At 47.6% G+C, this 24,815-nt stretch overlaps 1 protein-coding gene across 1 annotated transcript; it reads right to left on the bottom strand.

The window, feature by feature from the left end:
* Window positions 1-2,627: 2,627 nt before the first annotated feature.
* Window positions 2,628-12,456, bottom strand: DACT1 (dishevelled binding antagonist of beta catenin 1). The gene is made up of 5 exons (XM_041476933.1): window positions 12,336-12,456; window positions 11,861-12,189; window positions 9,466-9,598; window positions 7,777-7,839; window positions 2,628-5,268 (listed from the first exon to the last, which is right to left on the bottom strand). The coding sequence occupies exons 1-5, from the start codon at window positions 12,454-12,456 to the stop codon at window positions 3,524-3,526; spliced, it is 2,391 nt and encodes a 796-aa protein (XP_041332867.1). The 3' UTR covers window positions 2,628-3,523.
* Between the last annotated feature and the right edge of the window lie 12,359 nt (window positions 12,457-24,815).

Below are 24,815 nucleotides of genomic sequence, written 5' to 3'. Positions count from 1 at the left end.
CTGATTCCCTCAGTGGGAGTGATGGTATTCCAGAGGTGTGCAGAAACACTGCATTATCTGAACCACAAGGAATCCAGCTCCAAGGACTCTGCTCATGTTCCTTTATGCTCCTGTACTTTCCTGCACATAAGGAATGTAGGGATACCTAATCCCAAAACTCCCCTCTACCACCTACCCCCACCTTGAAACAGCTCCCAGTGCAATGAAATGTTCCTGCTTCAGGCTTCCAAAAACAACCATAAACACTGGGGATAATTAAAAAGTGAACATCATGAAAAATACACTGGCAAGCTCTGAAGCTGGAAAGCCAGGTAGCTTAAAGAAGTGCCAGATATTCAACTGGTCTCCAAGACCAGCAGATGTTTTTCAACCTAATGTTGCAAAAACTTACTAACTCAGATGTGTTTCCTAAATCAGAACCAGAGATGAGAATGTGTGTTGTGTATTGGGACCATATCAAGTACTTTTCCAGCACTGTTAAGATCTGTTATTAAAAAAAAAAGAAAAAAAAAAAAGGAAAAATGAGGGGGTTGGGTGTTGATAGAAAAAACTAGGCCTGGATAAAGGATTCTGGATGCTTACCTAAATCACGTAAAAAAAGGAAAATTCCTTCCCCAAACTGAAAAGACCCAGCTGCAATTAAGAGGGAGATACCATCAGTCCATTTCCAAGTCTGGTATTAAGCTATTCAACAAGAGAACTGCAGAATACAGTGGCTGCAGCTGATACAGCCTCAATGTTATTCAGGCAGTTATTTTATTTTCTTTTTTTACGCAATTATCTGAAAAGAAACCATTCAGCAGCTCACTTTTGAAAGGCAGCCTCCCTCACTCAGTACAAGGCAATCTGCTATAGCACTGCAATTAAAAACTCATCATCCCAATGCCACTTGGTGTTGGTTTGTTTTTCCACCAGCAGCTCCTTTACAGCCAGAGAGTGCACAGCTGAGGATCCTCTCTGCTCCTCTTCCACACCTTTGAGGAGATTTACAGGGATTTGCTCATGTTTTTCTCGCTCAAAGAGAGATTATATAGCATGATTAAGAGCTATTCTAGGAAAAAAACTACCAGCTTCCATAAGACATTCCCTTTGTTTGATATAACACCCATCAGTTATTAATGGGATGGCTTTAAGCTGTTGCTTAGCCTTAGTACTGCCATATTTTACAACAAACATTAGTTCTCTCCCCTCTCTGTAGTGGCAGCCTTTGTCCAGCAATTTCTGGATGAATTCTTCTAAACCAATATATAATATTTTTTATACATACATACACACACACACACACACACACACACACACACATATATATATATATATACAGGCTGCCTTTCCATGTATAAGGTAATAGGAGAGTTATGAGCAGATAAGGGGAGTTACAGCTTTTGCTGTTTCACGGGAGGTGGAAGTGCAAGAACTTTCTGGGTCACTGAATCCACAGCCTGGTGATGTACTGCAAAACCCTTACAGAAACTGATTTTCTACTCCTTATAAAAACAAACAAACAAAAAAACAAACAAACCACAAATAGGAAAATAATAATATGCAACATTATAAATAGTGATTTACTACACTGCAGATTAAAAAATAAAATGTGCCTCTCAGGAAAAGTGTTCTCACTGTCTCAGAAGCTGCTCCCTGAGATGTTTAATTCTGAGTGGATCCTTCCTTCCCACATTTGTGATGCAGAAAAACCTGGGAAAAAAACCTGTTCTGCCTTTCAGGTGGGTGACAGCAGGAAGGACACAGAGGAACCACAAAGGAAAGCTCTGCTCAGACCTTGCTATGGAATGGACAGGCTGCACACATATCCCTGAAATCCACACCAGCCACAGCACCCACTCCAGTTGTTTGTCTATTTGTGGATGCCAAAGCAGAAGCTGAACCTGCAGCAACCAGCTCAACCTGCCCAAAACCTCCAACCTTCCCACCAGGCAGCTCCAAAGGTTTTGTTGTGAATAGAAGCAGTGCTGCCTATGCAGGGCTCCTTTCTCCTTTGCTGACAGACTCCCCTCCAGTCCCATGGGAAGAACCTGAGACAGAGACCAGTGGGTGACCCAGTTGTCACCTTCCATGACCCTGCTAGGGCTGTAACAGAGCCAACAGCCAAAGTTACAGAGGGCACCATGGACAGGCAGCCTGTGCTCTCCTCCACCCAGCCCAGCTCCCAGAGCACACAGCTCTTGGGGATTCACTTACTGGACATTCCATGGGGACACCTGTTGTGTCCCACAGATCGATTTGGTTACAGAAACCAACCATCTGCCCCTGTGTTGTACCAACCAAAGTCTGCAAGCACCCAGACAGACAGCAGGATTAATGTTATACTTCCATCTGCTCTGAAACATGAGCTGCCCATCAGCAACAACCTGAAGATGCCTCTGAGCTCCTAAATCCCACCTTGCCCTTGGAAAAATGCAAGCTATGAGAAGAACAAGAGAAGCCATGACAAGCCAATTCCCTCAAAGCACAAGTCACATCCACAGCAGCATTTTAAACTTGCCCCTTTTCCCGCACGGCTAAATGCAAGGAACATTATCAGGTCACATAAGGAGACATCTAAGAGGTGACAACACCAATATAAAAGCACTGACTGGGTCTGCACCAACGTAACAAACTTTAAAAAGTATTAAAACAGACTGTTTATTACAGCATATGATGTGTTATATTAATTTACACAATGATATATATATATATATAAAAACAGCCATTGATGATGTACAGCAAATTGGACATCAACAGGAATATTAAAACTACTGATACTCATGCACGTGACATGCATATGGTTTTTTTTTTTCTTTTTCAAAAGCAGTTTTACACAATATAATGAAGTTACTAAGCCTTGGTCAGCTGCTCCAGCTGCAGTTTACTCTGGACACCACTGGCATCCGCAGTGGGACTCCCAGGAGATCAGAGTAGAGTGCACTCCAGGGAAGGCGACTTAACCTTGGAGACAGATTGAACAGGAGCCCTTTCCTGGTGGGGGATGGCTGGGGGAGGACAGGAGTGAGTTGCAAGAAGAGAATCAACAAGAAAAGAAAAAAAAAACAGACCAGAGTACCAGAAGGAAAAAGTTCAAGATGTGGCAACAGCAGCAGCAGAAAGGGAAAAGCAAAAACATTAAGAAACACCCTCACTCCCTCCCCTTTATTCCCTAAAAACTTATGACCTTAAGCTGTCGATATCCTGTATAAGACCCAGAACTGGAAAAACTAGGCAAGGAAGATCCATTCCCAGAAACATTTTAGCCTTTTCTCAAAGCCTTCTGACACACCATGCGCTGGAGGCTGTTCACCACTGAAATGGCAGTGTTGTGTTGTTGGGTTTTTTTAAACAAGTGTAACGGTCTTTTATTTCCACATAAAAGGCACTAGTATCCACCCAAGTTCTGAAGACAAGTGACATAATTTACCTTAAGTTTTAAATATTTGTATTTAAAAAAAAAAAAAAATCTGTGGAAATATGTACAAAAAAAAGCACCTTGCTTCCAAAAGCAGAAGCAGATACATTCCACCAAGTCACCTCACTAGACGGTCGTCATGAGCTTCAGGGAGCCTGACCGAAAGCGGAGGATCTTCTTCTTGAGGTTATGGGAGGCTTTGATTTTGACAAAGGCCTTGGCTGCATTTTCATGCAGCTCCGGCGCCGTGACTGTTTGGATGGGGAGCGTCTGGACAAACTGGGACCAAATCAGGCCCCCGCTCTCATCAGAGTCGCTGGTGGTCGTGCTCTCCCCTACAAACTCCACCTCACTCAGGCTTGACTCGCTGTCTCCAAAGCAGTTCGTGGTGTAGTTGCTCTGCTCGTCCTCGCTCGTGTCCACCACGGTGGAGTGGAACAAGGACTCGCACTCGGCTGAGTACTCCGAGTCGCTGGCCACGTAGGCGTAGGGGCTGACATAGGGCAGGGGCACCTGTGAGTAGACCCCCACGCCCTCCCGCCGGTTCCTCCTCGCCCTCCGCAGGGCCTCCTCGTAGGAGATCTCCGCCGAGGACTTCCAGCGGCGGTAGTCGGCACGCTTGTGTTTGGGCTTGGCCACCACGACCTCCCGGCCATGCCCATGGGAGCGGAGGGCGGATCTGTGCAGGCCGGCCTGCCGGCCCGGGAGGCTCGGCTCCAGCGGCAGGCCGCTGCCTCTCTTCCCCCGCGACGAGGGCTTTTTCAGTTTCTTATTTGTATCCAACTCCTCAGGAAAGCGGCACTTCTTGCCGACCAGTTTGGCTTTCTCCCTCAAGGTCTGTGAGCTGTTTTCCACCCCGTTGGCAAGGTGGGACCTGTGTTTCAACGCAGAGCTTTTCAAAATCTTGACATTCCGGGTGCCTTTGTGGAGCTTCATGCTTTGCTGCTGGGCCGGGATGTACTGGGCGTTCACCAGCAGCCCATCATCCAGGCTCTGCGAGGAAGAGCCCTCGCTTTTGAAATCCAGCGCGGGCCTCTCCTCGACAGCCGGTGATGAGGAGCGAGCAGCCTGCAAGCTGCTCTTCAACAGGATCTTTTTGGGAGGCTGGCTGACCCTGTTCTCTGGCTGCAGCACCACTGGCTTCCCTGGGGTCTCTTTGGGAGACGCAGCAAAGAGCTGGCCGTTCTCCTTGGGGACGTCCCCGGCTGTGGCCGCGGTGTTGCGGCCCAGCTCCGACGGTGCTGGTTTGACTCCCCGTGGCAGGTGCTTGCTCTGGAGTTCTGTTGTTGTGCCGGGTGGGAAAGCTGCTGGCAAAGGGGCCTTCCTACTCTCCAGCTGCTCCCCAGCCGGCTCCCTTGGCCTCTGCTTTAACGGGGAGGGAGCCGTGTGGTCCGGAGCGGGAGCCCCACCGGGAGGCAAACACACCGGCTTGGAGCTCTTCAGGTTCACTACGTTGCCGTGGGCCACCATTGCTGCCGGCTGCCGGACGCACATGCTCCCATGCCTCAAGATCCCTTTGGTGGCATCGGCGTTGAGACTCGTCCGGGGTTTGTTAGTCCTTACTGCGTGAGTCTTTTTCTGAACCAGGCTTAAGATGTAGCTGTCTATCCTCTTGCTGGTGGAAGGGCACGGAGCCGGCCAGGAGCTCTGTGGGGGGAAGGCGTTGGCGGATTGTCCCGAGTCCGTTTCGGATGGGGTGCAAACGTCGCTGATATCGCAAGCGAGCCTCTCCTCTTCTCGCTGGAGGTTCTCAGTCACGGGGAGGAGGAACATGGGGCTCTGCACAGCCACGGCGTGGAGCGGGCTGGGGTAGCGGTAGATGTCGTTCCCGTTTTTAGACACCAGATCGCACTGGTACTTGGGATGTACATCTGCAACGACATCGAGGGAATTTGAGTGCGGTGTGGATAAAGAGCGACAGACAGAGCCTGCGGTCTGGTCCTCATGCTGGCCTTCCTTATTATAGTCCATCCAGCCTATGAGATCTGAAAGGCATTTTAGGAGAGTTTAGAGAGCCTGCCAGGGACAGCTGTGCTACGTTTTTAATCTGCTGCCAAGGACGCCGGTCCATCTAGGCACACAATGCAAAGCTCTAACTACAGCAGCAGCAATTTTGCAACCAGTGGTGCTGTTCAAGCAATACAAAAAGCAGCACTATCCTTCCGTGGGTCTCCCTGTCACTGCATCTATGCTGGATTTACCCCACTAGGACCACATGGTTAAAACAATAAAAATCACAGCCCTAATGAGAACATGTGCATTGGTTTCAAACCTGTGCCCAGGTTGTTAAGATCTTCCTATCTTCCTTTCAAGCCACCCAGAAGTCTGCAAGGGTCTCTTATTTGTTACACAGTCACCTGTGAAACTCTCTGCAGGCCTCAGCACACATGAATTTTAAATCCAAAGAGAAACATAAAAAATACAGACAAGAGAACAATTAATTCTTGTAGCTTACTGACAAATTCTACTTCTGGATTCTTTCAAGCATGTCTCAGGTTAGGAAAAAAAATCCAGACTTAATTTATGGTTATTTTTATTATTGTTACTACTATTATTATGATAATATTTATAGCAATGTTAATAGTAATAACAGGTGCTCCTTTTGAGTGATAAGGGGTTATGGAATGGGAAACAGGCTCATGTTTTCACACAAGTACAAGAAGTGCAGGTCAATCCAGCTGACATCCTAGCCTTGGCTCTGCAAAGAGAGTTCTGCCAGAGAAATCCAGTGCATTTCACGATGCATGAGTCAGATTTAATGGCTAAGGTTACTAGAAAGGTATGCAACCTTAAGAGCTGGGCTTCCACCCAAGCACCTAAGATTACTATTATTTTTTAAGCTTAAGTTGCCCTTGTCTTCTTGGGTAGGGGTACAATCTAAATGATCCTCTGCCAGTCCTGTTTTCTGCCCTTGGGCTGGAAACTTCAGCCAGGGTACTCTGATTGGAATGCTCAGTGCTCATCACTTATCTAAGGCTTATTTCAAAGAGGTCTCATGGGCATTGATGAAATTTGCTGATAGAGATGATGTTTCTGTGTAAGCAGGAAAGGAAGAACAGGGAAGTTAAGACCATAAACTTCCTCCAGATCACTTCTCAGTTTTCCTACATTTCCTAAATTCTATGTTGGCTTCAAGGAATGTTGACAAAAAGATATTTTTGAAATTTGTCAGTTTGTGAAATTTCATCCGTGAAAGTGAGACTGTATGAATCATGAAAGGTATAGGTTTTTGTGGTGTATACAGAAAAAACCAGCAATGCAATCAGCTGGAATTCCTTGTGTGTGTGGTTTTTTTTTTCTTGTTTTAATGTATGGCCCATGAAGATCACATATACCTTACAACAGGGAGCATTAAATTACCTCGAGCTGCTCACAGGAAAACTTAGAGGACTTGTCAGCATCTCAGAATGAATGTATTCCAGGCTGCACTTTCCCAGTTCAGAAACAGAAGAGCATGAATTATTCTGTCCTTGATTCACAACAAATCACTATAAGCTAAACTTAAAGAGCAGAATGCAAAGTGGAAATACTGTGGTTGGAATCATCCTCCCCAACCAAGAACGAGCTAAAGCTTTTGAAAATGTCTGCAGTCAGTAACACTGGATCACAACAGCCCTACTGAAGAGTCTCTTCTGGAGAGCAGAGGAGGCCTTCCTATTGAACCATCCCAAAAATCTAGGCTTGCATCTTCAGACTGGTGTCCAAGGAAAGTTCACAGCTCTCTGCCAAAGAGGCAAAATGTACCTGGCATGTTCATGATGTCTACCTGTCTATACCATATAAATGCAGGACACACTTCACCATGCTCACTCGGGGTCAAGGCAAGCAATCAGAATTGACAAAATTACTCTAAAAACATGTGCCCTGACCCCCTAAAACCTGTAGCCAGCTCCTTACTCTGTGACTGTAATGCTGACATGGCTAAGAGCTATCATTAATTATTGCTATTCACTAAAAATGCTTTTCTAAAGAAAGAGAAATCAGCTGACTGATGTGTTTCTGTGTACAGGTACCACTGCCCTCTGCTGGGTAGAGCAGCTGCCAGATCTTCACAAGCCATTTTTGTGTGTTTAGAGTGACATATTCATGTGCAAAGCTGGACCAGTGGAGGGCAAACAACCCTGCCTCATGACCCATGTACGTGAGAGGCACTGGGATCTTTTCAGAGCATAATATGGCACATGAAAGGAAGAAGGGTTAATCCAACCCAGGTACTCCTGAGGCAGTATTTCCAAAGCCAAAGCCACCTCCTGGAGTATGATGTATTCGACCTGCTTTTACTATACCTGCAGATTTAGGGCGTCCATCTGAGATATTCAGTGTTGCCTCCAAAGGGCTGCAAAAGCAAGTGCTAGAATGGCAACTGGATAAACACTCACTGAAGACAGAGTTAGATGAATTGGAAAGCGATCCAGAAGCTCCATCACTCAGCTCATAAAACCCTATAAAAATAAGAGTTTGGATTTATATTAGTTATGTCTACACAAAGTTACTATTTGTGTCCCTAGAAAGGCAGTCAAGCTGGTGTTTGAGTTGGCTTACTCTAACACAAGCAGTTATGGGACTTCATTCAGTCACCCCAAAACCAGCCAACAATTTAGTAATATCCTTATTGCCATGAATTTACTTTGTTTAAAAGTAAAGCACTTAAAACAGCAGAACTTATCTTAGCATGTGGATTTTTTTTTTAACTTTACAAGGGTTGGGGTTCTAACCCTTTCAGGGATTTTCAGATTTTAGCAACAAGGATCCAGGCTATGTTTGGCAGCTCACCCATTTAATAGAGTGTTATACTTCCAAGACAGACTCTCCAACTATTACTTAACTATAAAAGTGTTGGGCCCAATGCTATCCATTACTTTCCTCAAAGTTCTGGAGATAAACACTATATTTGTGGATTACAAAAAGAAGAAAAATGGTAAATAATGTGCAGATGCAGCAAATTTAATTTCCTGGTAAACTGGGACTACTCAAGGAAAAATTACATACCACAACCAAAATTTAAATAGTTTATTTAGGAGTAAGGAATGCAGAGCATGCCTACAGAATGGGGATGCATCCTGGAAAACAATAATCCTGGAAAGGGCTTAGTCAGCGTGGAAAAGCAGCTCAATCAAGCTTAATGATATGGCAAAAAAAAAAAAAAAGAAAAAAAAGCTAATGAGATTGTTGGATGTACAAAGAGGCTAATGAATAGCAGCAGGGAAATGACTTCAGCAGTCTACACAGCCCTGGTAAGAAACACTGGAATGGTGAGCCCAGTCCTTGAATCCAGCATGCTTAAAAGAAAGCTAAAAAATTGGAAAGAGGCCACCAAGCTATTTAGGAGCTTGGAAAAATGCCTTAAAATGAATGACTTCAAGAACTTGACCTGTTTAGCTCATCAAATAAAAGCCAGGAATTATAATGTATAGCACCTTCAAGAGGAGGAAACGCTGGGTATTAGAAAAGACCTTTCTTTAGGGGAGAAAAGGATATAAAAATATCAGTGCTGGAACAAGTCAGATTCAGACTAGAAATTAGCAATTAGCTTTAACAATTGCTAGTTGGAGGATTCACCATTTTGTAGTGTGTTCAGCACAAGTCTAGGGGCCTCTAGGAAAGGTTCCCCATAGTTAAATACCACTTACTGGCTTCAACACAGTTAGAATGAGATGAAATTCAATATATGGAGGATTGAATTGTTTGATTCCATCCTCCTTTCTGGCTGTATGACCACTTTTGATATCTTCCTCCAGACAGTGGTGCTTCTTTTCACCATTTTTCCTTCAACCTCCTCCCTAATACACAGGACAATTAGAACTTCTCGAACTAATGTGAGGGTGGCCTTGAAAAAACAAATGCCCCAAACACTGAAAATCTAATTAAGCTTGAAATGCTCCTCTGAAAGAAGCAAATAGCAGCCTTTCCAGTGGTCAGTGAACTCTGATAGTAGGGATTAATTATCAGAGTGTGAGCGAGATGTAGACATTTACTGCTGCAGTACTGAAAACTGCAGCACTAAAATCTACAGGCAGTTTAATTCCAGGTGCCAAGGGAGGCTGGATTTTGCTGAGCACTGCCCTTACCTGAACTTGGACGACTGTCTGTCTCCAGGTGTTCATCTGTCGTTTTCTCCACGTCCAGGCGGAGATCACTTATTTGCTTATCCAGCTCTTGCAGCTGATTTAATAACCCAGCATCCCTCCTCCTCAAGCAGTTCTGCAAAAGAAGAGGACAAAGAACATAAGCTCCTTCAGCAGGGCAGATGTGAAGGGGTCCCAAGGACCAACAAATTTCTCCATCTAAGCCTTGTGAAACACCTCGTCTATATTCTTTTACATAAAAACCAAACAAAGCCCTGACATTTTAGATGGATGCTCTGGATAAATACTTCAGTGAAAAATTCCGCAGGCATTTCATCCCAGCCTATTCCAGCCAGTTCTGCATGAGAGCATGCTCCACAATTCAGGAAGACCAGCGGGCTGTGCTGACCACAGCTGGAAGAACAAAGCTGGATTGTGTGATATGGCCCAACCAGACCTGTGCACATGGAACGGGCAAGGACGGCCGTGCCAGCCTAGCAGGGCACGTTCCCCACCACACTGGTGTTACTCAAAGATCACATCTGCTCACACAATGGCACCAAACAGCTCTGCCAACAAGTGCCTGTGGTGTGGGAACCGCCTTGTTCTGCTGCACATTGTGAGCTTAGAGTCCACCATCCAGAGAGCAAGATTCCCAGGGCTGGGATCACAACCCTTTTATTAGTTTTGCAGTGCAGCAGGAAGGAAGAGTAATTCTTCCTCTTCTCCCTTTATAATTGTATGAAATTGCTGCGAGATGAATTTTAAGGCTATTTATGAAGGTAATTTGATGGCATAAAATAAGCAATATGAAATTATTTTGCAAGGCACTCATTAACCCACGGTCAACACAATCAGTTTCCCCCTGTGTATTATAATGTTGCTTATCCATCATCTGTTCAGCTTCATACCCTTTAATTGCTCTAGCTTTGGGGAGAGGGGAGGAGGCAGGAGAAAGGTTCATCTACTTTTGTTTCTTCAAGTGCATCATTTGACTGGCACCCAGGGGTGCTCTGACACATTCATTGCAATGAGTTTTGATGCTCATAGCCGGACTAAATCTGAACCCATTAAATCCAGGATAATCTTTCCCATGGAGTGGACCAGTCATAGAATCATAGATTCATAGAAGGGTTTGGGTTGGAAGGAACCCTAAAGATCACCTCGTTCCAGCCTCCTTGCCATGGGCAGGGACACCCTCCACTAAACCAGTTGCTCAGATCCCTGTCCAGCCTGGCCTTGGGCAAAGGGAGAATAAATGCTAAAAGCACTGGCAAGCACTAGTTGAAGATGTGCTGGCGTTTAAGGCCATCCTTTGGAGAACCAAAGGGGTGATCCCAAGCCTTCTCCCCGATTCCTGGGGGAGCCAGGGCTGGCTGGCAGCCAGGCTGGAGGAGGTGATGGGTTCAAGGGATGACTTCGCTGCGCCACCTACTGCCACCAGCGCCCCCTCCCCCAGTCAGCACCGCATCTGGTTCCAATCTGCAATGTCAAGTGCACAAATTAAAGTGCTACCACAAATCCCCGACTTTTTTTTTTTTTTTTTTTTTTTTTGAGTAATGATTCCGTGGTCCTTCACTACGGCTCTCGGCCGCCAGCCAGCCCCTTCTCAGCAGAAAAAAAATAATTTATTTTGATATTTTTAAAAGGCAAATAACCCTAACCTAACTAAATCAAAAGGGCAATAAGAAAAAAAAAAAAAAAAAAAAAAAAAAAAAAAAAAAAGGAGGAAAAACGGGGGGTGAGGAAAGGAAAAAAATCAGGAAATAAGGAAATAAATCACGCAATCTAACTTCTCCTTGGGTGAAAGCAAATGCTGAGCGGCGCACAAAGAGCGCCAGGCACAGCTGTACGCTATTTTCACTGAAAAATGATCTGCCGCTTCATGCCGCCCTCCATCTCTTCCCACACCAGCTCCAAAGCGCGTCCTCCAACAAAAGCATCCCTTCTTCCCGGGCCCGATCCTGCCGGTGCCCGAGCGCCCGCTGCCTCCTCTCGGGGCTGGACCCGGGAGCTGGCTCCCAACTTCCATTCATGGCAACGGCGGCGCCTCTCTTGCCATGAATGGAAGTGGGACCGCCGGCCTGGCTCCGGGACCCGAAGGGAACCGTGCGGCCACCGGCACAACGCGGGCACGACCCGTCCACCTCCGAGCTGTCACCGGCCCGCCGCCTCACCTGCGCGCCGTGCCGGGTGACAGCGGGGCGGGGGTGCCGCCGGCGGGGGTTCCCAGCTCCCTTCTCGCCTCTCCGCGGGCAGGACCCGCGGGTCACACCGACACGGGGGCACCGAGCGGGCGCGCATCCCCTGCGCTCCCCGCCCGCATCCCCGGCGCTCCCCGCCCGCATCCCGCGGCGCTCGCCACTCGCATCCCGCGGCGCCCCCCGCCCCCGCTCACCAGCTGCCTCCGCAGGAGGAGGATGTTCTCCTCCAGGAACTTCTCCTCCAGGCTGCGCGGCGGCGGTCCCTCTCCCGGCGGCTCCCCGCGGCCGCCCTGCGCCCCGGGCCCCGCTCCCGCCGGCCGCCGCAGCAGGAGGCTCTTCACCAGCAGCTCCTGCCGCTGCCGCAGGTACTCCAGCTCGCCCAGCCCGGCCAGCGTGGCCTCCAGCCGCTCCCGGGTGCGCTGCCGCTCCGCCTCCGCTTCGCCCTTCTCCCGCCAGCGCGCATCGGGCTCCCGCGGCGCCCCCGCGGGTCCCCCCGCCGCCTGCCCCGGCCCCGCCGCCGCCGCGGCCCCGCCTCCATCCCTCCTCCATCCCTCCTCCATCCCTCCTTCATCCCTCCTTCCCGCCCGCCTTCCTCCCCGCCCGGCCGCGGATCCACGCCCGTGGTCGCTTCGCTCCTCATCATCTTCCTCCCTCCCCTCCTCCTCTCACCTCCGTCGTCCGCTCGCCGCGGGGTGCGGGAAGGTGGGAGATGCGGGAGTGCAAACCGCTGACCTTCCCAAAAACTCCATCCGTGACCTCTGGAGCCCTGCACGGTGTAGTCGCGGACCATCACAGAGTGATGACAGAATTATTATTATTATAGAATCGCAGAACGGTTTGAGTTGGGATATTAAAAACCACCTCGTTCCAACGCACGGACGCCTCCACTAGACCTGGCTGCTCCAAACTCTGTCCAGTCTGGCCTGGAGCACTGCCAGGGATGGAGCATCCACAGCTTCTCTGGGCAAGCTGTGCCTCACACCCTCACAGGGAAGAATTTCTTCCTAATTCCTAATCTAAACCTGCCCTCTATCAGTTTAAAGCCAAACGCTGCTTATACAGACCGGCACATCCAAACCAGGAACAAAAATTATGCATCTGGGGGAAAAAAAATAAAAATCTAGGCATGAAGAGGTGAGGGTGTAAGGAGAGGGAAAAGTGGAAAGCAGAGGAGAACATGGAAGTCCTTGCATTGGGGTGCTGACCAGGGCATGGGCAGTGGGATCAAAGCACTGGTGAGCAGCAGTTGCTGCAAAGCCTGTGTGAGTAAACCAGTCCAAAAAAGCCATAATGAAGTGAACTTTGCAGCAGCACGCAGACTAATTGCAGCAAAGGATCTGCAATTAGGTTTTCAATGGGCATGTGGTGGAAAGAGGCGGAGAGTGGAATGCAGATGCTGAAGGGAAGAAAAAGAAAATGTTAGTTTCAAAATAGAGCAAAAATTGAGCTGCAGGCATGTACTAAGGGGAGAAAATGGAAGAGGAAGAAACAGGCATTGAGGGAGTCCTCCACAATATGGGGTTTGTTTGGGAAGATGTGAGCCCACTGTACAGCAGCTCTCATGGACATTATTAACATAATGAAATGCTCTTTCTCACTATCCCTCAAAAGATTATGAGTGTTTGTGGTAGTGGTAGGTTTCAGATGGAATTTGTCTTCTCATTCCCATTCTGTTTGCAGAACACAACACATAGTGGTGTGCCATACCCCTGCTTTACCTCGTGGATCCTTGTCCTGAGAGCCCACAGCTGGCAAAATCCTTACTTCACAGTCTTCTTAAACCACTGTAAAGTGGTTTCAAAATAGGACATCCACTTCCTCTTGCAGCTTAAAACCAGCCCTCCCAAATCCTGGCCCAGATGCAGGTGAGGGCACATGTTCAGAGGATGGTTGAAGCCAAATCCAACTCGGTTTCTTTTTGCAGCTTCAGCCCACGGCTGTGGCAGTGCAGGGCATCTTTTAGTTTGAATTGGGAGTGACTTTTCAAAGGCTCCCTCCATATCATCCCAGCTCACCTGAGATTGCTAAGAAAAACTGGAAATAAAAAGAAGCCACATGCTGGACCACTGTCTCTACTCCTTTTGTGTACCTGGCCCATAAAAGGCCCAGAAGTAGGTTCAACCCCTGCCCCACAGCATTTAGACCACCCCTGCTGACTTAAAAATCCTCTCCATGGCTTTCCTTCTTGCGTGGATCTTGGCTCACAGCATCCCTGAGCATGTTGATGATGAAACTTGTATTGTAATGCAGATTTACTTTTCCAAGGGCACCAGAAGCTCTCCAGGTATGGAAGCAAAAGCTTCCACATTTTCCTTCACCCTTTGTAGCCAGGTTTTGCATATAGCTCTGTGCCTCATATGTGTTTGCACACAAAGCTTCATGCAATATTTATGCAAAGCTATTTCAGCTCCTTCTGAGCTGTTGTGCACTGTACAATGTGTACATTGCTTCCAAAATAAAATACAGCTGAATAAAATCTGTCTTAATGATTTTTTTTTATTTTGCCACTTATCACCTTGTAGATTTCAGCCCGATTCCTCCCTCCCAAGTCACCTCTTCCACTCTGAGGAGCATAAGGTGCTGTCTCCAGGACTCTACTGACATTTCTGTGTTCATCCTTCACAGTGCATTAGTTCCAGGAAGGAAAAGAAACAGAGGAACTGCCAGAACAGTGAACTCCCTACATCACACAGAGAGGAGAATGGAGCTTTGAGTGAACCAGACTGGCTATAGGATCAGCAAAGAGGAAGGGAAGGAGAGAATGAATGGAGAGAAACTGAGCTTTTTCCCCAAAGAGGAAGGAATGTGATGCCTGGGAAGCAGTGGGACTGGGGAGGCTGGACAGCATGGGAGGAGGAGATGTGCAATTGAGCAGCCAGCAAGAAATGACAATTTATGTGAATAAAGAAGGAAAACAAGGCATCACTTAAGACAAAACAAGGGAGGGGAAGGCCACAGAGACAATTTGAGAGCTAGGATGCAGCTCAGCAGAGTGCAGGTCTTGGAGACAAGGGAGGAGAGAGCCTGGAAAGGCAGGGTATGAAGGCAGCATGAAGAGTAAAGAGAATGAGCATAAAATACAGGCCTTTTAATTTACTGAGGAAGCCACTCAGAAAACAGCAAAATGAAGGGCCCATAAGCAGCAAGAAGGGACAATAAGGTGAGAAGATGGAGAAAGGGGTAGGTGTCACTCTTTAGTAAAATGGGGATTTTAAGCACATGAGGAACAAGAGAGTGAGATTGGTTTCTCCCCTCTCAGTTACACTGCAGTTGATCATCCCAATGAAAAACCAATCTGAGAGAAGAGAGAGACCCCAGTTCCCATATTAGCTCTGCCTAGACCTTTGGAGGCCTCTGTCTCAGCAAACCAAACATCTCATAACTTAGCAAGGGCTGAATCATAGGATTCTCATATGAAAAAAAAATTGAGTCCAAAATTGTCCACCATTCATCTCCTGGCTTATGGCAACAGCTGAAAGACTTGCTCTTACACTCTTTTGGAAAGTTGCTGTCCCTTCACTGGCGTATTCAGATTAAATTCTCCACAAATAATCCCAGATTCGCCACTGAACGTGGAAACAGCAAAGAGTGAGGCAGTGAGATGTCTGCAGGTAAGGAGAAGAGCTGATGATTGAGGAGCTCTGTTGCTAGGATGTTATGAGAGATGTAACTCTGTCTGCTACAGAGGCGGTTATGAAATGGCTCATCCCATGATTATCCTGCCTCAACTCCTGTGCTTGTATTATTAAGTGGCAGAAATGCTGTGTTCCTTCAGCATTCATAGATGGGGAATGAAGAGATGATCTCTGCCCCACAGAACTTCCAAGACAAGAAAGAGCTGCCTCTGGTAATCTAAAAGGAGTCCTGGGAAAGTAGTGGTTGGCACAGTGAATTCCCAACACGCAGGCAAGGGGCGAGAGATTCTGACCCCCATCTCCCGGTCATTTCCTTCCCACTGGGAGCAAACCCCTACATCCCAAACCACACATTCGTCTTTCACCCTGCTGATCATCAAATTCAATTTAGATTGAATGAGGCCAATTAACACTTGTTGCTTTTCCTAGGTTCATTTCTGACCTGTCACACTAAAATGAGTGTAGGGAATTGGAAAAAATGAGGAACATGACAATTCCCTGTTGGTGACATGAAAGCAAATGCTTTCCTTGCTCATTGAAACACAGCAGGGTGACACAAACACTTGGAGACTATGCCTGAGACCCACAGCTGTCTGATCCTTTATTTTAAACTATTCTAATGTTAATTGTCCGTGTATTTCTTAATTGCATTGGATAATATAATAGGGCATAAATCTTATCAGCAAATCAGCCTGGCATCAGCCTGTGTTATCATATTACCATGGTTACATTATTATTACAAGTGAACCTTGTGCTCATTACTAACCACAAACAATTCTAGCAAACAAGCTAAACTGGAGCAAAATATCCTGGCGGTGTTTCCATTTTTTGTCAAACAAAACTAATTTCTCTGGGTGCTAGGTAACGACAGCATACCTAGGATGCATTTTCAACCTTCTGCATTTATTTACTTGCATTTGTACAGCAATGAAACATTTCCCTGCTGTCAACGAGGTGCAGAGGCCACATTCTTGGAAAGTGGAATAGAATCTTTAACACAAACTCATGGTATTCAGATGACAAGCACTGCCCCAGCCTGTCAAAACACTGCCACGTTTGTCCTGTTGTGACAAAAACTGCTGCATTGGGAACCCCTGCCAGCTTGATTAGATCCCTCAAGGGCCCAGTTGCTCAAGGGCTGGCTCTCATCTGCTGTGGCTGTGGTCCCCCAACAAAAGACTTTTCCCAGGGGGTCCCTGTGAGGGTCCAATTCCCCTCAGCTGATGCAGGAGAGGAGGAGATGTGATAGATCCAGAGAGGGCAGCCCTTCCCTGCTCCAGACTGTTCATTTGGGCATTTTCTGCTGTTTCTCTGCTGCAGAGCATTATTCCACCAGCTGTGCTGGGACTGTGGCTGGAAAACAGATCTCTATTCTGGTCTGGGTTAAAAAAACCAAAATAACTTCCTTCGTTTTTTGCTGATATTTCAGTGATCCACTTTTAAGGGTGAGCAGTTGCACTGGCATGACTGAGAAAGCAGAGCTGTGCAGGAATGGGGAGACAAGAGCAGGAAACCCTCCAGCAAAAACCTCCATCCAGACGGAATGTGGAAGGAAGGATGGACTGTTTTCAAAATAAGAAGTCACCCAGGAGGCCATGGAAGAGGATGCAGACAACAGCTGCTTGTGGGGAAGCAACATTAGAGCTTCTCCAGACATTCCTGTCAGACTACAAGCCATGCAATGACATTCATTTCCTTTTCACAGCAGCAGCCCATCTGTTGTGTCAGGAAAAGGGCTGATTTTGGATCACCCACTGCTGCCTCTGGCACTGTCGTGCTCCCCAAGGCCATGAGAGACCCACTTCGTGCAGAACTTGTGGAAGAGTGGTGAGCCCCTGTGGAAACCCAGGGACCAGGAATATTTCTCTGTCTGCTCTGTCCTGGCCCCCAGGGGAGAGCTGACTTTGACCCTCATTCATGGAGAAAGTTTCCTAGACTTCAAGATAGACTGGAATCCACAAAAGTGTGAAACAGGTTATAGAGAGTAGTGTAGGTGTATCACTTGGTGAGAAATTGAGGTTTTGGGATTTTTAGTATGTTGTGGATGGAAGCAAGATGGAGGGCACAGGGTGTCATCCTGGGTCTCTTCTTCATGCTTCTTCTTCCTTCTTCTTCCTGGGTTTGGGTAGCATTTTGTAATTGGGCAGAAAAGTCTGCATGGGGGCTCTGTGGGATCAGTTATTGGGTTAAAAGGGAAAATAATCCAGGTGTCAGTTCTTAATTGGATAGTTTAGTCTTAAAAGACCTTGTGACAAGAGATTGTTAGCCGTTTTGTGCCTTCTAATGAAAAGCTGCAGAACTCGTGGTTGTGAGACTGTTTTACTGATAAGAAATAATAAACACCTGAGTCTGAACATGAATTACTGTCTGGAGTGCCTTCAGCCCAGACCCAGAGAAACCAACAACTGGGACTGCCACCAGCCCCAAGCCCAGCGAGGTGTCACTGCTGCTCAGCAATGCCCAGTGCCTGTCAGGTGTCACACTGGCAAAGGTGATGCAAAACTTGCTTCTAATCCCTTGATTACGGAAGATCTGTGAGGAAATTTGATGGAAAGGTGGAAAAGACTCAAGGGGGACCTTCTCATTCTCTACAACCACCTTAAAGGAGGCTGTAGCGAGGCAGGACCACAGGAAATGGCCTCAGGTTGCATCAGGGTAGGTTTAGATTGGATATTAGGAAAGATTTCTTCACTGACAGGGTGGCCAGGCATTGGAACAGGGTGCCCAGAGCAGCATGGGGTGCTGGAAGTGTTCAAAAGGCATTGTGGACGTGGCACTTGGGGACATGGATTGGTGGTGAACACAGTGGTGCTGTGTACGTGGTTGGACTCAAAGATTTTACAGATCTTTTCCAACCTTAACTATTCTGTGATTCTATGAAAGCCAGGCAAGATCAGCTCTATTTTAACCTGTTTTCTAAGCATAAGAGAAGGTCTGATAAGGACAGCACAGGGAGGGAGAAATTTGAGTTCAACAAACCAGTGTCACCTATGATGTTCACAGCTGACAAGAACCAGAGCTTGAAGCTACCACCCTCATAGTTCACCATAAAGAAACTTCACAGCATTTCAGCAAATCACCTAATTCATCATGCCCTGATGCTAACTGATGGACTGCATTCCCTCCTCAGGCTCATGGACACTTTAAATAAGTCAGAGCTGGACTATTCCAAGTGACACTTCCTTTCTCACTTTTTTCCCCCCCCTCATCACCAAGCAGACGATGTCAGTTGAGTTCTGCTCCAGTTACTTTCAATTCATCCTTACAATATCATGTCTGATGTTCCTGTGTTCTGACTCCTTTTCTTGTCCTGGACTGGGTTTCATATGTATGTTTTAAAGTGCCTAAATTCAGATGCATGGACTTCTGCTTAGTTTAATGCCTTCTTACACCCATGCTGCCAGTGTTCATTGAGCACATTGGGCTGGGGACAGCCCTCAGCAGCATGGACTTTGTGAAAGAATACCTATTAAACTGTGAACAATCAGCCACTGGGACTTAAATTACAGCTTGAGATTTAGACAGCCTGGGAGAAATTCCCAACAGAAGGAACTTTTCCAGGGAAAAAAGGATGGAACCTGCAGTACAATTTGCATTCAAACTGCCCTTGATGAAGGCAGAGGTGGCTGCAGTTGTGCTCTTTGGATGGCCTTGGGACCCCTCATCTGAAACTGGCACATGATGGGAGCCTGGAGCTGGGCAAAATACTGAGAGGAGTTAACAGCAGGTCAAGGAACCACTAAAAAACCCAAAACCATAAATAATTTTGCCTGAAAAAGTTCCTTTTCCACTGCTCTGAGGAGAACAAACACAGAGCTCTTGCCTGGGGAAGGAAGGTGTCACTGGCCCCAGGCTTTGCATCAGTGAGTCCCATAAAGCTGGGCAGGTCAGGTGTGCAGCCACAGAGCCCAGGGCACAAAACCAGCAGGGTCTGAAAGGGCTCTGGAGGTTCTTGCTGCCAGACTCTGAGCCTTACCTTAAAATCTGAGCTGAAGAGCTGCAGGTTTTACAGAATGACCCACAAGTCAGCTCCATTCTCCTTTGGGAAACCTGTGCAACTCTTTTTCCACCTTGCAGGATGGGAGCAGCTCTGGTCCCTGCCATGGGAACAGTTATTCCTGCAGTTCTTCCCTGTATGTTGTATCACTCCATCCTCAGGTTTGCCTGACTCTTTAAAAGTCTTTTCCAACCTAAATAATTCTGTGGTTCTGTGAAAGGCTGGGTTTCAAGTCAGGTGCAAACTGACACACAGAGGTACCTGAATTTCTGCTGGTTTATGGGTTTTTTTCACTATTGACCCTCTTATCAATCTTGGCATAAGAGGGAATAACACTTTTAAATCTATTCTAATGAAAGCTTTTGTCCTGGAAGAATGCATTTTCTATCAACCCAGGCACCTGCAAACCTGCAAGAGGCAAGAATGGCATTTCAATTTCCAGAAATTAGTGGCCCAAAAACTTTGATCGGATTCTCACAGCTGAACTGTTCATTCAGGGCACGCTGCATCTCTACATTACCATTTGCTCCACTGCCATCAGATGTGCAGACAGGACTGTTTCTTCGTAGAAAAATAGCCTGGAACACAGCAAGGCAGCACCGGGGGTGTTGCTCCATTTCAAAATTGCCAATCAAAGCCTCTCTCATATGGCACTGCTTGTCACGGGACAGCACTGCCTGCCCTGTCCTGGACTGAGCCAGGAGCCCCCCAGAGCTGGGAGAGGACATGGGGGAAGGAGGGTCTGGTTTGTCCAAAGACCACTCCACCCCTGCAATTTCAGCTCCTTCCAAAGGCAAATTCTGGGAACCTTTTGGGTGCCCCTGCAATAGGTTGGTATTGTTGCCCAGAACTGTTCCCACTTTTCAGATGATTACCTCCCAGTGCTTCTCAGATTCCAACTGTTAGTCTCATGCATAATGGATTTCATTTCAAGCCTTTCATCTGTGCATAAGTTTTCCATCTATTTCCATCCTGGTCTCAGATACTCTTCTACCTGTAAAGCAGGAAAAGTTCTATTTTTTCCCACTTATTTTCTGGAGTCTCATTCCTCTCAAGCACAGCTCCAGCTTTATTGCCACCAAAAGGCTGTTTCAGGGGATGAGGTTCACATCCTCTTGCTGCAGATTTTTGGGGACACTTTCTTTCCAGCAGCATCTCTGCTGGCTGCAAAGCCCACTGCCTGCAGCTACTCTCAGTTCCCTGCTGTCGGTGGGGGATCAATTGCATTCCTGGGATCATTCCCTCAGCCACAGCAAGCCAGCTTAGCTCATGTCACCCACTCCTTGTAGCCACCCTGCCTTCAGGGGCTCTCACAGCAAGGGGAAGCTGGTTACAAGCACCAAAAGAGGCCATCAGGAGGCCTGCAGTGTCTCTTCAGCTGGGCCAGCACAGCAGCATCACAGAATCACAGCATCACAGAATGGCTTGGGTTGGAAGGGACCTTAAAAATCATCTAGTTCCAAACCCTCAGCCATGAGCAGGGACACCTTTCACTAAACCAGGAGACACTACAGAGTTGTTTTGATTTTAGTTTTGCTTTTTTTTTTTTTTTTTTTTAAACATTTTTATTTACAAATTTAAGCCTTCATCTTCAGGCAGATGCCTTAAAAACAGACACGGCTCACACAGCAAGTAGATGTTTGATGAAGGAATCCTAGGTGAGTTTTTTCTTGGTCTGAGCTACAGGGAAAGTTAAAGTGAATCCTAACAGTCCCTGCTGGGATTGAAGAGGGTCCTGGAGACAAGCAAACCCCTCAGGCAGCAACCCTGGTGTTACCAGGCTGCCTTGGGATCACTGATGGAAACTGCAGGACATCCAAACTTCTCCAGGAGCTGTGCCAGGGCCTGTGTTAAATGTCCATAACCCTCCGTGCTCTCTCTTTAGGCACCTGATGGCAAGGACAAGCCGTGGAGATGGTTTGGAATAGCAATGAGAGCAGATTCACAGGAACCAGCCTTCAAAGCAGGAATGCAGAGCTCAGCAGTCAAACACCCAGCAGTATCTGGATGCCACTTCTTTTCCAAATCCTTTCAGATGCAGCCTAAGGGTTTAGAATTGACTTTAAAAGCTGGGGAGGGGGGCTCTGATTCAACAGAAACAGTTAAGCACTTAATAACATTAAGCACGTGCTCAAGTCTCTTCCTATTCAACAAAGCACTTAAACACATACTTCACCTCTCTTAGATGGCCCAGAACCAAAACACTGAGTTCTCAGAATTTCTTCAGTCTTTAATTTTAGAGGGACAGGAATTCAAACCTTGATCCATGTTTTAGAGGGTCCCTATTTGCAAATGAGTCAGACTCCAGCTCCAGAACTGCACACCCAAGTGCTGGCACATTCATATTTTGGGCTGGGACCTGAATTTTTCAGCTTGTGCCTCACTCTGATCGATGCTTGTGCTGATGATAAAGTTTGAAGTGCAGGCAGGGAGCTGTTAAACCCTGTTTCTATGCAAGGTTGGAGTTGATGATGCTTCCCCCAGCTCCACCTCAAAGCTGAGGCACCACCTCAGCGTTCAGTGGGTGGATGCTCAGCCCAGGGAGCTTGCAAAGCTCCTCCAGTTTGGCTGCTCCTCCAAAAATGTCAAACCTCTGCAGCACAGCTCCCAGAACTGAGTGAAATCCTCAGGTTTGGTTATTATCCAGCACCCACTTAGTGGCTGCAGGGGGAAAGAGCAAAGGGAGTGAGCTCAGCCCACCGGGGGATGCAGCAGAGGAAAGGGATGGCAGCCAAGAGGGAGATCCTCCATCTTCCTCCAAGCTGTTGTCTCAAGCTTTCAGCAGACTGAAGCAAACATCACCACGTTGCCTTGTGTACATTTCCAAATGTCACTGCTTCCTCCAACACTTTCTGTTCTTCTTTTTTTCCCCACTGTTGTTTTGTTTTTCTTTTATTATTCATTTTAATTTGCTTCTAACAAAAGCTGAGATCCTCCAGAGCAGAGCAGCAGGCATCAAGAAAAGCAACAAACAAATAAATCAAACCCAAAACATCTGGGCCACATGGCCAAATCCAGGCCTGCTTCCCATCTCACACCAGTGCCAGCCACATCTCAGTGTGTGGAGCAAAACTCTTCTCTCTTTCTTTGACAAGGGAGCTTCAGGGCTGCTGGCAGGGCAGAAGAGAGCAAGGGAATAAAAGACCAGGCTTGTTCCAGGGGGACTGAAAACAAATGGACTGCCAGTTGTCTGGGTGAGCAGGGCAAGCGGCAGTCAGAAGTCTGAGGCAGCAGGAGGAGTCAGGAGCCCCTCCAAGGGAATTACCAATGGCCTGGAGGGGAAGAAAATGAACCTGGTTAAAAACAAAAGGCAGAATTCCAATGGCTGCATCTTGGGCCTGCCAGTAAGAGATCACTGAAGGATTTGCTGATGAAGTGGTTGCCAGAAGATGAGAGCAGGAAGGAGCATCCAAGGGCTACAGGGCCCAGGAGGAGCCATCACTTGGAACAAAAAGAGGCCCAGGGAACCCGAAGGCCTTTCCTTGCTGGTCATGAAATTGGCTAGAAACCAAACTTTCTAATACAATTTGAAGACTTAGAAAGCAGGCTTTCTCTATTTTCAGCATGCTGGACATCCAGGGGATATTTCCTCTAATCAGGTGTGTCATGAAATTTACAACAGGGTGTTTATTCCCTCATGATCCCACATACTCATTACAGCACACTCCCTAGCTAATCTATAATAGCACTTTCCTAGAACTTATTTGCATGCTCTGTGCCTTACTGGAAGCCCTTTTATGGTCTTGGAGGGTTATTTAAAGGGGCTTCTGGTGCTGGTACTCACTGAGTGTCCCTGATGTGACAGATGACTCTGCCTTGAACATCCCTTAGGGCATGTGCTGTTGCTGTTACATGGCTTTGCCACAAAAGCCACAATATTCCTCATCTATCCATGCTCTGTCCTTCCCAGGCAGCCAGAGGCAAAGGGAGTCTGGGACAGGGACTGACCAGGAGTCCAGTGACGAGGAGAGGCAGGAATGACAACTGCCTTGGGCAACACCTGCCTCAAACTTGCCCTGTGAATGTGCTTTCCACTGTATCTGCTCTGCACCAAAGCATGTGGGCTGGAGACACCAAGAATCCTTCATTCCAGAGGCAGATGAAGAGTGAATGTCCCATCTAACCAAGTGGGAAACAGGGATGGGGAGACCTGCCTGAGCTGAGGCACAGAGATGAGAGCAGAGCTGGCATCTGTGCACAAATCTGACCAGCCACCATCTGGCACTACTGACACAAAATCAGCCTCCTTCACACCCCTGGATGTGGAACAAGGATTACTCCTGGGAAGGAGCAGGTAATAAATAATTAAAATAAGTCAAACAGCAGCTCCTGGCAGCCCAGCAGAGCTGTGAGAGCTGTCAGGCTGGGCTGGGCACTGTGGGGCTCTCAGACTCTGCCTCTCTGCCTTTGAGGTGGTGACGCTGTGGCCTGCTGGTCCCACAGATGTTTTCCCAGCTTTGCAAATGTGCGACATCCTGGAGCAAGAAGCTCTCAAAATAACCTGACTGCACTGCAAGAGACAGCAGGCACTGCTGTGATGAGCCAAGAGCTTCGCCTTGCATGGACAGGCCCATGGAGGCACCAACCCCAGAGGGCTGCAGTGCTGGGAAGGACTGGGTGGCAAGTGTTGGTACAATAACAAGGGTTTGGCTCCTGGGTGTCACTCTGTGCCCTACAGGCTGTTCCCTGTCCTCTCTCAGCCTCCCTGAAGCTGGAGCAAGATAAAAGGAACAGGCTCCCCAGGAAAGTGGTCAGAGCAGCAAGCCTGCCAGAGTTCAAGGAGTGTTTGGACAACACTCTCAGGCACAGGGTGGATTCTTGGGGGTGTCCTGTGCAAGGCCAGGGCTTGATGGTGCTTATGGGTCCCTTTCAAATTAGGATGTTCTATGAAAAGATGAGGAGAGGCTGGAGCCAGCCCAAGAGCAACATCCAGGCTGCAGGGTGCTGGCTGGATCGTGCTGATCCCTCGGACCCTCCCCAGCTGTCCCCAGACCCAAGGTCATGTCCAAGGGAGTGTCCCAAGCCCCGGTGTGGGTGTAACCCTGGGTTTACCACAGCAGGGGTTTTGCCAGCACTTCCAGCTTAATGCACAAAGCCCTGGTGACCCAGGCTGGATTAACCAAGAAGGAGGGGAAAGCTCCAAAGGCTGCTACCCTCTGCTGCCCTTCCCAGCAGCTTATCCAGGCAACCTTTTAACTAAAGTGACCAAAACCATCTTTCCTTCTTTTCCTTAGTGCATACAGTGGCTTATTTTCTATCCACAGCTACACTGGGAACCTACAGCTCTCAGAGAGAACTGCAGCAGCCACCCTGGCAGATTTATTGGGGCAGCCAGCTCTTGGTTTCCCTGGTCACCCTCCAAGGATTTACAGCCCCTGTGCACTGAGAGCGAACAAAGCCCTGCTGTTCCTCATCAGAGACCTTATGATTGTGTCCATGGGGAGGAGGCTCCAAACCTAGATAACCTTTGGGAGGAGAAATGGCCATTCCTGGATGTAACAGGAGAGACAGGCAGGA

This window comes from Pyrgilauda ruficollis, unplaced genomic scaffold (assembly GCF_017590135.1).
Source record: "Pyrgilauda ruficollis isolate IOZ18807 unplaced genomic scaffold, ASM1759013v1 scaffold110, whole genome shotgun sequence".
Lineage (NCBI taxonomy): Eukaryota > Metazoa > Chordata > Aves > Passeriformes > Passeridae > Pyrgilauda > Pyrgilauda ruficollis.
This window is presented reverse-complemented; position numbering and strand designations above follow the sequence as displayed.

What these genes read in the sequence shown, in the direction of transcription:
- DACT1 (XM_041476933.1), bottom strand. Translation starts at nt 12,456, where the DNA reads ATGGTCCGCGACTACACCGTGCAGGGCTCCAGAGGTCACGGATGGAGT. An exon ending in GCGGCGAGCGGACGACGGAG is followed by an intron (nt 12,190 to 12,335) that starts GTGAGAGGAGGA and finishes GAGGCGGGGCCG; the next exon opens with CGGCGGCGGCGGGGCCGGGG. An exon ending in TTCATCTAACTCTGTCTTCA is followed by an intron (nt 5,269 to 7,776) that starts GTGAGTGTTTAT and finishes ATGTCGTTGCAG; the next exon opens with ATGTACATCCCAAGTACCAG.